Raw genomic sequence first — 12,514 nt, forward strand, 5'->3', positions numbered from 1 at the left:
TCCAGGATGTGGCTCTATCTCCTTGTCCAGTCACGCTGTACCTGTAAAAGGATTGCATTTTCAACCACGGGATCAAACATGCTCATAACTCTCAATCTTTTGTAAGGTGTTTCGCAAGTGGTATGTTACTAGTAATAACAAAGTGAAATTTATGAGTGATTGACTTAACCTTGAAGCTCCTCTGTAGTTTTTTGGTTTTTGATATAATAATGTCACTCTAACTTGCATTTCTCTGTTGCGTCTTTAGTGGAAAGTGAAGTAGGTTACCTAGTTTAATGACACTGGGATTATGCATAAGAACCCTTGGGAATGTGTTGAATACAGGGCTGCTTGCGAGTAAAGGTAGGATTAACCGTGAAACACTCTGAGGTAGAGGTTTGCGTGCAGGTGGTTTCCTGGGTTGGCCTTGCTGAGGGGGTCCCATATTGAGGCCTTTTTACTCCGCTATCACGCGGTCATTGGCTGCACACTGCCCTTGAAGAGGGAGTGTGACCTGGAATGAGGCAGCTTGTTTGCTCAGGGCGTGCCTGGGAAAGGACGCAGCTATGAGCTGCTGGCAGGCAGCATCCTGGGCCTCTGGGGGGATAAGTGTTGTGGACCCAGACAGGGAAACTGCGTGACCCATCACAGCCTCCATTACAAGAGCCAATGAGAGAATGTCTTGCCAGAAGGATTCCAAGTGTGCAACAGGAAACTGCAGCATTTGGTCTCCTGACCTTGCAGGTCTACGTATTTCTTAAGGTGTGGGGACTTGGACCTCTCTTTAATATATCGGTTTCTTTTATGCTTTTTCCTGCCATTCCCAGCCAGTGGTAGCAACAGGGAAGTTCGTTTACATAAGAGTCTGGGACTTGATCTGTTTGGGATTGACCATCATTTTGAAGTTTAGATAATAATTCTCAGAGCACAGTGATTTAAAAAAAAAAGTTGGCTTTGTGCTGTTGGTGTTTACATAATTATAATTCAGTGCTTCGAAGCAGTTGTTACCCTCTAGAACTTGTAGGTGATCAAGAGCCATGACAACTGTGTCAACAGTGAGACCACTGTGGCGTCTCTGATTGTTCGTTGGTGTGGGAGCCCTAACACCCCCGACTGGTGGTTCGCACCCTGCTGGCCGCCTCACTTTCATCCACTGTGCAGTAGAGCAGATCCTTCTGTAGTTATTACTGTGGTATAACCGTCTAGAATTGATGATTCTGTTTTTAAAAAATTTGTTTTATTTTTGGTCGTACTGGGTCTTTGTTGTTGCACGGACTTTTCTCTAGTTGCTGCGAGTGGGGCTCCTCTCTAGTTGTGGTGTGCTGTCTTCTCTCATCGTGGAGCATGGACTCCATAGCTGTGGCACATGGACCTCGTTGCTCTGTGACGGGTGGGATCTTCCTGGACCAGGGATCGAACTTGTGTCTCCTGCGTCGGCAGGCAGATTCCTTACCACTGAGCCACCAGGGAATCCCTGATGATTCTTTTTTGAAGGCCTTTTTGGAAGAGACCTTGTTGTGTGGATACTTTCAGTGTTCAGATCCCTGAATGACAGCTTGTGCCGTACTCTTCCCTTTCCACTGTTGTTGACCGTCATCTGCTTATCATGTGACAAGGGGAGACAACTTTCTGTGTAAACAACAAGCTTATGTGGGGGCAGAGTGGAATGTGGACCTAATCAACAAATACTTGTTGAAGGAAAAAAAGGGGCCTGGGATATATCGTTCAAGGAAAGAAGACAGTAACTTTAACAATCGATGGTTGCATGCTTAGCCTTGGGTACTTGTGCCAAGTCCTTTCCGTGAATTATTTCATTTTATCCTTATAACTGCCCTGTGAATAACACAATAGGTATGCTGACATCTGTTTCACAGATGAGGAAGCTGAGAATCAGTTGCGTGTAGCCTGGTCTCATGGCTAGTGAGATGGCAGAGCCAGGATGACCAGTTGGAATCTGTGCTCTAACCCCAACGTGGTACTGCATCCCAGAGGTCACTGGTGTCAGGACAAATGGTGGCAGAGTCTGGAGTATGCTAGGCAGAGGCCTTATTTTCTAGGAGGAGAAGAGAGAACTGGCCAACTGAATAGGCAGAAGGGAGAAGGCACCTGCCACCAGAAGTATGACTTTTGTGCACCAACAAAACTAAAAAACAGAGGTAATTTCTCACCCTTCATCCCAATCACATCAAATCCAGACACCAGTTTATAGGGAGTTCTGAAGGGAAGATTGAAGAAAACAATGCCTGGCACATCGCTGGCAGCAGATAAAAAAAGAAAAAGCTAATTATGAGTTCAGTTTGCATGAATGCAGACTTTGCCTTTATTCTGCTTGTATAGGACAGGGGACATTTTTTCCTCTTGCTTCTCTACTGAATGTTTAAGGTAGACTTCTCCACCTCACTGTAGTCAAATAATCCAAAAGAGAAAGCAGAAGGAAGTCCAGGGCTGTGAATGATAGTCTTGTAATGTATGCAGCTTTCATTGACTCCTTTCACCATTACAATAAGGCATCTGAAGTTGAATCTGGGCAGAGAGAAAGTGATGCCTCTTTTTCTTGATGGGTAAAGTCGATTAGCTGTAGGAGGGGACCTAGCCTGACCAATGACTTTCCTTTATTTTTTTAGGCAGGGATCCTTTTTGTCTTTCAGTTACACTTGCAGATTTTTTTTTTTTTCCTGTTGTTTTCGGTACAGCCAACTCTTCTGTCCTGACTTAACATTCTGTTCCTTCTTTACCCGCCGAGAACTGTAAGCCCTTCCTCCCTTTCCCTCTAGAGAGCCTTCTTGGCCTTCATGCTTATTAGCCTTGCACTGTTTTTGCAGTTGAATACATTACCTCCTTATGCCCTGGGTACTGTTAGCCCTGAGAGTTCTAGATGAACGAAAACACAATTCCAGAAAAATCTTCACCCTGATTCTTGGTGCCTTAGCACGCCGAGACTCTTTCCATGCAGCCTTGCAGTATACAACTGTTGTATTTGAGTGGTGAAATAATACTTTCATTTGTATCCAGTAAGTCACTGATGTCAGCCAAAGCTTACTAGAAGTGAATTTTATTAAGCAAGTTCTGTTGGGATGAATAGCGCCGCTTTCCCCAGCTTCACAGGAGCCTACTCCAAAGCAAGCTTTGGCAGGTGGATTTGGGCACAGACAGAGGGATACATGTGCACACTTGGCCTTTTTTTCTGTTTCATGCTCATATTTCTTTGTGCTACCAGGATCGTCATGACAGCCTTATCTCTCAAATAAAGCCTGTTACCTCATCCCTAATTGCTTATCCAAAGGCAGGCGAGCTCTAATTTCTCCGCATTAATAAATGACACCGAAGAAGAAACTGCTTTGTTTGCACTGGCTCCCTGGGTTAACCAGCGCAAGCCCCCGAGTGCATTAGGAAACCTTGTGCTTCTCCTGTGGCTGAGGGGGGACGTGCTCACCTTACTCAGGAGCGGCGCCTCGTTTATGTACTTTCCGCTCACATTCACAGCCCTGTCCCCCTCTTCTTGGAGAAAACACTGCAGTGACCTAGGTCAGCGTTTCTCTGCTATGTACACGCACTCCCGTCCAGGTTGGGGAATAGCAGCAGTTGTCCTGGAAGGACCAGTGGCCTCCCTCCCTGGTTTCAAGGCTCTTTCTTGGCTTCCTGCCACTCATCTTTCCTGAGACGTTGAGAGGCTTTCCACGGACCTCTGCACTGATTCCCGTGGCACCCCTTAGCTTGTGAGAGGGCACCCCTGCTTCTCCTTTTTGAATCGTTTCGTGAGATGGTCTTGTGGAGTTTATAAGTGCATGTGAGGAGACCTCATATGAATGTGGGGAGTCAGAGATTTGAGAGTGACTATAAGGCTCTGATGAGTTCTATGACTGTGCTCCATGCAATAGTGAGAGCGTTTTGCTTCTCCTTAGTATCACAGTTCTGTCTCTTGTCACCACCTAAGGTCGTTGCTGATCATTTAAAGGGCCTACATTTTCATGTTTCAGAATTTTAATATTTCTTTTCTTTTTTTCCCTCCTCAGAATGAAATGGATGATGTGCCCTTCTTTGATATCCAACTGCCTTATGAGTTGGCAATCAATATATTTCAGTATCTGAACAGGAGAGAACTAGGAAGATGCGCACAGGTAAGCCGTCAGGATTTGCTTACATGTGTAATTCAAGTGTGGGAAGCTCCTCCATAACAGAAGTGTACTTTACAGAATGACAGACTCCACAGAGTTCACAAATGGGATAGCAGCTTTACTTGAAGGGAAGCAACCTTGAGCTTAAACGATCGTGTTCCATATCCCCACGTGGTGTTGATCTTTTCGTGACCAGCTGCTCCAGCGCTGCGTTCCTCCTGCAGTCTGAGTTATGGCTGACCCGTGGCAGCGTGCTTAAGGCTGACAGCACTGTGCTTGCCTTTCTGAGCTCGCCAGAGCTGTTAATGTCCTCACTGTTTCTGATGCAAAGGTGTGAGGCCTTGGTTCAGTCAAGCCAGCTGTTAGGTTGGGAGCTGAGGGTCAGCCTGGGGACAAAACAGTGACATCATGTTCCACTGTACAGTCCAAATTACCCTTCAGACACCCGAATTCCATGCAGTGAGGTGAGAGGCATGTGAGAACTGAGACCCACCGAGGGAATTGCAGATCAGTGTCCCCCATCTCGTGCCTGCTCTGGGCCACATGCTGGTGGAGTGGGATGGGGGCAGATAGTTTAGGCCAGACTTTATTGTGTGCATGCATCACAGAGGGTCTGGATAAAACGCAGTTTCAGATTCAGGAGGTCTGGGGTGTGGCCCCTACTAGTCTGCATTTCTACCAGCTGAAACCAGCGTGGCTTTGGCCATGCTTTAAGAGGCAGGCATTTATGCCAGTAAAGTTAGTCTTGTATTTTCTTCTTGGTGAAGAGTGAATGTGATTGCTGATCATTTGGCATTTCATGGACAGCTGTGTTTCCCAGAAGACACTGGAGTCTCCATGGCCCATATCAGCCAAAGAAGTAATCTGTTTAGTGGTTACCATTTCCCATCTCTAGATCCTATAATGCGTTTGACACAAGTCTCTATACCTTTAGGAGAAAGAATTTGGTGAAACTGGGTGGTAGGAGGGACTTCCCTGGAGGTCTAGCGGTTAAGACTCCACACTTCCACTCTAAGGGATGTGGGATTCAATCCCTGATTAGGAAACTCAGATTCTACATGTTGGGCAATGTGGCAAAAAAAAAAAAAAAAAAAAAAAAAGACATTAAGTGGTAGGAAAACTATACATTAAAAATCCAAAACACTGTCATGAATATGAAGTTAAAAATATTAAGGCAGTTTGAGAGTGGTGAAAACTGTGCTCAAACTTAGACTCTAGAGCTGGCTGACCCCATGGCAATTCAGTGAAATGACAACAGAATGCAAGACAATTTAGAGAGTTTCTGGTTTTACTCTCTTTCCCTATTATGATTTTACCTTGTTATGAAGCAGTTTGCTTAATCAGAATGTTTTTCTACTTAAATATGAATTTGAGAAAGTTTTCATGATTTTTGATTGCCACAGTATCAGTTAAAAGGGGATGTTGGCTAATATTTTTTAATGGAGAGTGTAGAAATCTTTAGAAAGAAATTATTCAAAGGGTAAAATTCACAAAATAAAAATCTTTGCAGTATAAACTGTGCTCAGAGCCTATCTATTGCATTAAGTAAGAGTACCTACATTGTCTTCTTTCCCTTGGCAATTGGATTTGTTATATTCTAACTTTACATATTGGCCCTATCCCAAGAATTGAAAACAAGGGCGTAGCTAAGTGAGTCCAGCTCCTGGATTTCAGCTGGATGCCGCTGGCTGAGGCCTTAGAACAGGGTCTAATAGCTTGCTTTCCACAAAGTCAGCATTCGGTGATAAAATCTTCATTCTTGATAGGGAGCTGCTGTTTAAGGAATCATTTCTTTTAACATTGCTTTTTGCTCTCCCACTTTGTAGTGGGCCATGTGGCTTTCACATCTGCTGCTGGTTTTCTCATCCAGAGAGTTTATCAGTGTAAAGATAAGATCTGGTGGAAGAAGAGACCCCCCTTTTGGTACAGTGGGGCTGCATTCCAGGGTAGATTGGTTATGCTGGTGAGATTATTCTGCAGGTGTGAACAGTTTAATTTGCAACACAGTAGTCCAATTGTCCACCAGAATTCTTCCCTCTTGGGCCAGTTGGATTTGGATTTTTCCCGTTGAACCTAATTTTTAAAGCACATGAGTAAGAATAGAAAATATCTCTAACCAGAACCCCTGAGTTGGCTGTGATCTGCAAAGCCAGGGTTCTTTTTTTGTTTGTTTGTTTTCTGAGCTTTTGCACAAAGAGGACAATGGATGGCCAGTAGTTTGCAGACTTGGCTTTGTTTTTTTTTTTTCAAGCATTAAAATAAAACCCCAAAGTAATAAAAATAAGTAGCATTTTCATTTGTTTCTCACGGTGTTTTTATTTTTGAAACAGGGGAAAGGGCCTTCTGTTCAATGGAACATCCTGCTGCTTTATGATTTTATTTCAGAGGGGGCTAGCTCTCTCCGTCTTGCTGTTTTCCTCTGGTTCTCTTTTAATCTAGCCGCCTTGGGATTTGAGTGAAATTGGTTGGGCCAGTTATGGGGAATTGGCACCATGAACTATATGTGTACCCTTGGAGAAAACCTGTTTGCTTAGATCTTTATGCCAAATTGGTAACTGACTCACAGTAAGGAACCCTGGTTGGGGAGGACTTCTGAGATTTCATTATGCCACGGACTTGGGGAATTGATTTGGCTCTGACTTCGTCTCCTTTCTGCTTTGTGAGGCTTGATGCTTCAGAACTTAAGTCCCCCCACGTTAGTCTGTGACCCTGTGGACTCTGGATACTGGCCTCCCTAGCCTGTTGCTGTCCATACCTGGCCCTCAAGGGGTTTATATCTCTGTGGGAGAGTCTCACGCTGAGATGTCTCAAACAGTGTGCTTTTAGTAAGGTGTTATGCGTGGGACAGCTCATTGAGCAGTTTATCATTTTGCTAGTTACAATTTTATGTTCTTTGTATGCATGTGTGTATGTCCACAGAATTTCCAGTCTTTGCAACGTGATATTTTAAAATGGGTAACAATGACAAAATTGTTGATTTCAGAATTGTTTGTTTTTTATGAGAAAAAAGTAAGTGTGCTGTTATATTACTGGATAATTCTAAGAAGTAAAGGTTTTTAAGTATATGCCAGTGTTCATTTGAAACACTTTAAAAGTAATTTTAAATTCATAGGAAGTTGCAAAATACAGTGCAGAGAAGTTCTGTGTACCCTTCCCCTAGTTCCTCCATTGTCAGTGTCTTGGAAAATTGTCCCACGGTATCAAAACCAGGGATTGACATTTGCAAAGTCCACGGAGCTTATTCAGATTTCACCAGTTTAACACGCTTATTCGTGTGTATTTGGTTCTGTGTGGTTTCATCATGTGTGTAGATTTGAGTGACCACACAGTCACGATACAGAACTTTCATCACAAGAATTCCTGCTACTCTTTTATAGCCACACCCTTCCCCTTCACTAACCCTGGAAACCTTGAATTTATTTTCCATTTCTGTAATTTTATTTTATTTAAACAAATTTTTAGAGATTTCATTTTTTAAAAATGTTACTTATTTTTAGCTGCAGTGGGTCTTTGTTGCTGCACGGGCTTTTCTGTAGTTGCGAAGAGGCGGGGGCTGCTCTCGAGTTACACAGGCTTCTCACTGCAGTGTGTCTCTTGTTGTGGAGCAAGGATTCTGGGGCGCTCGGTCTCAGTGGTTGTGGTGCATGGACTTAATTGCTTCATGAAATGTGGGATCTTCCTGGACCAGGGATCAAACCCATGTCTCCTGCATTGATAGGTGGATTCTTTATCATGGAGCCACCAGGGAAGGCCTGTAATTTTATTTTTTCATTTTCAGTTTTAACATATATTTTAGTTATGTGTATTTCCTAATGTGTAATTTTAGCAGTAGAGCTGCAAAGGCAAAAAGGTCATGCTTTTCAAGTAAAACGTAGAAAAAAATGTGCTTAAAGAATGTAATCAAGAAAAAGAGGGAAGATGGAGAGGTTAAAAAACTTAAGATTTATGATAAAAATCGGCAAGCAAGAAGTAGGTGTTACCAAAATAAAGAAGTACTTCTGGAACTAAAGCCTCGTCTATTAGATTATGATATTTCAAGTTTCAAGGAAAATGTGATCTTACCATCTTCCCAGATGTCCAAATAGGAGAAACTAAAACCAGACTTTTCCTAGCTGCAGGTCTTAATGACATGTTTAGAAGTTGGGGATTCAGGGCCAAGCGCTCTGGGTTGATTTTTCAGAGCAGAGATGATGCTGAGGACTTGAGATTGCTGGCAGAGTTCCCTCAGTTCTTCGCTTCACCTTTGCCCCCAGACTCCTCTCAGGGAGGCTCGTGCGCACCTGACACCCAAGCACCTACAGGCGTTTTCTTTTAATTTGCCAGGTTGCAATGGCTGCTCCCTCTAAATGGGGTTAAGGAAAAGCAGAGCAGCTCCAGAAAGAGGATGGGGAGCGCGATGAAACAGGGACAGTGAAGTGCTGATAATTATTTGAACGGAGTTGGGGGGGGACTTGAGAGTTGTTTATACTCTTCACTTTACTCTTGTGTGGTGGACATTTTCTGTATTAAAATTTAAACGAGAAAAAAAATCAAAAAGCAAGAGATTATACTTGAATAAGAAAGTCAGAGCCTTCTGAGGACAGCACATGCCAGGAGCTGACCTTTGAAAATAAAAACAACCCAGTTTTTAAGTGTTAAACAATGTTGGACTTACTCTTCTCATTCAGTCTCTCATGCAGGGCCTGCTGTGTGCCATGTATGTACCGTTCTAGACAGTGAGTACAGCACTGAACAAAACAGAAACCCCATTCCCCCCACCTTCTAGAAAGCTTTACAATTATGTGCAGTAAATACAGGATTGAATATAGAGTATATCGGGTGGTGGTAAGTGCTGTGGAGAAAAGAGACCAGCAGAGACGATGTTGGGGTTACACTTCTAAGTGACTGGGGAAGATGTCCCAGAGAAGGTGGCCTTTCTGCAGAGACTGAAAGGAGGGAAGCAGGAAGCTGGACAGGTCTCTGGCAGAGGTGAATCACAGGTGCAAAGGCCTGGAGGTGAGTGCAGCTGTTGTGCTTGAGGAGAGCAGGAAGGTCAGAGCTGGCTAGACTGTGGTAACTGAGTGTCAGCCTCCCAGAGATGTGCATGTGCTTGTCCTCAGACCTGTGATGTCCATGTGTTACCTTTTGTGGGTAGGGACCTTGGCAGATGTATGTTGAGGATCTTGGCATGGAGTGATCTTGGATTATCCAGGTGAGTTCAGTGTAATTGCAAAGCTCCATAGCGGGAGGCAGGAGGTCAGTGAGAAGAGGAGATGCCATGTTTCTGGCTTTGAAAACGGAGGAAGGGGCCCCAAGCCAAAGAATGTAGCTGGCCTCTCAAACCTGGAATAGGTAAAGAAACAGATTGTCGCTTGAAACCTCCAGAAGGAATGCTACCTGGCTGCCCACAATTTTATTTTTTACTTATTTATTTTTTGACTGGGCCATGCATCTTGTGGGGTCTTAGTTCCCTGACCAGGTATTGAAACCCTGCCCCCTGCAATGGAAGCATGGAGCTCTCATCACTGGACAGCCAGGGAATTTCCCCAGCTCCTTGATTTTAGACTTTTGGCCTCCAGAACTGTCAAGTAAACGCGTGTTATTTTAAGCCATAAGTGTGATAAGTTGTTAGAAGATCAGTTCAGTTCAGTCGCTCAGTTGTGTCTGACTGTTTGCAACTCCATGAATGGCAGCACGCCAGGCCTCCCTGTCTATCACCAACTCCTGGAGTTCACCCAAACTCATGTCCATCGAGTCGGTGATGCCATCCAGCCATCTCATCCTCTGTCGTCCCCTTCTCCTCCTGCCTGCAATCCCTCCCAGCATCAGAGTCTTTTTCCAGTGAGTCAACTCTTCGCATGAGGTGGCCAAAGTATTGGAGTTTCAGCTTCAGCATCATTCCTTCCAAAGAAATCCCAGGGCTGATCTCCTTTAGGTTGGACTGGTTGGATCTCCTTGCAGTCCAAGGGACTCTTCAAGAGTCTTCTCCAACACCACAGTTCAAAAGCATCAATTCTTTGGCGCTCAGCTTTCTTCACAGTCCAACTCTCACATCGATACATGACCACTGGAAAAACCATAGCCTTGACTAGATGGACCTTTGTTGGCAAATTGTAATGTCTCTGCTTTTGAATATGCTATCTAGGTTGGTCATAACTTTCCTTCTAAGGAGTAAGTGTCTTTTAATTTCATGGCTGAAATCACCATCTGCAGTGATTTTGGAGCCCCCCAAAATAAAGTCTGACACTGTTTCCCTATCTATTTGCCATGAAGTGATGGGACCAGATACCATGATCTTCGTTTTCTGAATGTTGAGGTTTAAGCCAGCTTTTTCACTCTCCTCTTTCACTTTCATCAAGAGGCTTTTTAGTTCCTCTTCACTTTCTGCCGTAAGGGTGATATCATCTGCATATCTGAGGTTATTGATGTTTCTCCCGACAATCTTGATTCCAGCTTGTGCTTCTTCCAGCCCAGCGTTTCTCATGATATACTCTGCATGTAAGTTAAATAAGCAGGGTGACAATATACAGCCTTGATGTACTCCTTTTCCTGTTTGGAATCAGTCTGTTGTTCCGTGTCCAGTTCTAACTGTTGCTTCCTGACCTGCATGTAGGTTTCCCAAGAGGCAGGTCAGGTGGTCTGGTATTCCCATCTCTTGAAGAATTTTCCACAGTTTATTGTGATCCACACAGTCCAAGGCTTTGGCATAGTCAATAAAGCAGAAATAGATGTTTTTCTGGAACTCTCTTGCTTTTTCCATGATCCAGCGGATGTTGGCAATTTGATCTCTGGTTCCTCTGCCTTTTCTAAAACCAGCTTGAACATCTGGAAGTTCACGTATTGCTGAAGCCTGGCTTGGAGAATTTTGAGCATCACTTTACTAGCATGTGAGATGAGTGCAATTGTGTGGTAGTTTGAGCATTCTTTGACATTGCCTTTGTTTGGGATTGGAATGAAAACTGACCTTTTCCAGTCCTGTGGCCACTGCTGAGTTTTCCAAATTTGCTGGCATATTGAGTGCAGCACTTTCACAGCATCATCTTTCAGGATTTGAAATAGCTCAACTGGAATTCCATCACCTCCACTAGCTTTGTTTGTAGTGATGCTTTCTAAGGCCCACTTGACTTCACATTCCAAGATGTCTGGCTGTAGGTGAGTGATCACACCATCGTGATTATCTTGGTCGTGAAGATCTTTTTTGTACAGTTCTTCTGTGTATTCTTGCCACCTCTTCTTAATATCTTCTGCTTCTGTTAGGTCCATACCATTTCTGTCCTTTATGGAGCCCATCTTTGCATGAAATGTTCCTTTGGTACCTCTAATTTTCATGAAGAGATCTAGTCTTTCCCATTCTGTTGTTCAGTAGGAAACTAATACAGAACTAATACAGTGAGTGGCCAGGGCTAAGAGAAGCTGAAAGAAAGAAAGAAAGTGAAGTCACTCAGTCGTGTCCGACTCTTTGCAAGCCCGTGGACTGTAGCTTACAGGCTCCTCTGTCCAAGGGATTTTCCAGGCAAGGGTACTGGAGTGGGTTGCCATTTCCTTCTCCAGGGAAGAGAAGCTGAGTTGGTCCCAACTGGAAAGGCACTTAATCTCTGGAACTTGAATAAAAGGAATTTGAACTTGGGTTCTGAATGAGATGGGAAGCCAATGAAGTGTTTTAATCCAAGGAGTGATAGGTCTGACCTGTGTGTTAAAAGGGATCATTTGGATTGCCATGTGGAGAATACACTGGGGGACAAGACCTGCAGCAAGGAAATCATTTGGAAGGCTGCCAGGAGCACACAGTGGGGCTTTCCAGGGGGCGCTAGTGGTACAGAATCTGCCTGCCAGTGCAGGAGACGCCAAAGTCTCTGGTTCGATCCTTGGGTTGGGAAGATGGCCCGAAGTAAGAAATGGCAACTTGCTTCCATACTTTTGCCTGGAAATTTCACAGTTGGAGGAGCTAGAGTCCATGGGGTTGCAAAGAGTTGGACACAACTGAGCACACACATACACACACTCACACACACACTAGCGCCCATGATGATTTGGATCAGGACTGGCTGGTGGAAGTGGGCTGAATTAGGGTTGCTTATGTGTTGGATGTGGGGAGAGAAAGAAGAGTCAGTAGTAGTCCAGGGTGTTTGGCCTGAGCAACCAGGGGGTGAGGTTGCCATTACTGATGGAGGGGAAAGTGGTGGGATGAGCAAAGATCAGTGCTTGGATGTAAAGCTGCAGGTGAGTTCTGGGTTGCACTCAGGACTGAAGATGTAAATCTGGAAGCTGTCAGCACATGGATGATATTTAAAGCCAGGAAACAGCTAGCTCACCAGGGACACAAGTGTAGATGGAGGAGGAGATTGGGGGACTGAGCCTGGTCCACCACAGTGATTAGATGATAAGCAGACTAAGAAGGTAGTACCTGTGAGGTGGGAGGAAAACCCGGCGTGCACAGGTTC

At 44.3% G+C, this 12,514-nt stretch overlaps 1 protein-coding gene across 2 annotated transcripts in view; it reads left to right on the top strand.

Moving 5' to 3' along the window:
* Positions 1-12,514, top strand: part of FBXW8 (F-box and WD repeat domain containing 8) — a 113,628-nt gene that overhangs the window by 13,306 nt on the left and 87,808 nt on the right. For both annotated transcript variants that reach the window (XM_027566702.1, XM_027566701.1), the window contains exon 2: positions 3,993-4,097. In XM_027566702.1, coding sequence (XP_027422503.1) covers positions 3,993-4,097 — 105 coding nt within the window. The remainder of the gene's footprint in view (positions 1-3,992; positions 4,098-12,514) is intronic.

Source organism: Bos indicus x Bos taurus, chromosome 17 (assembly GCF_003369695.1).
Source record: "Bos indicus x Bos taurus breed Angus x Brahman F1 hybrid chromosome 17, Bos_hybrid_MaternalHap_v2.0, whole genome shotgun sequence".
Classification (NCBI taxonomy): Eukaryota; Metazoa; Chordata; class Mammalia; order Artiodactyla; family Bovidae; genus Bos; species Bos indicus x Bos taurus.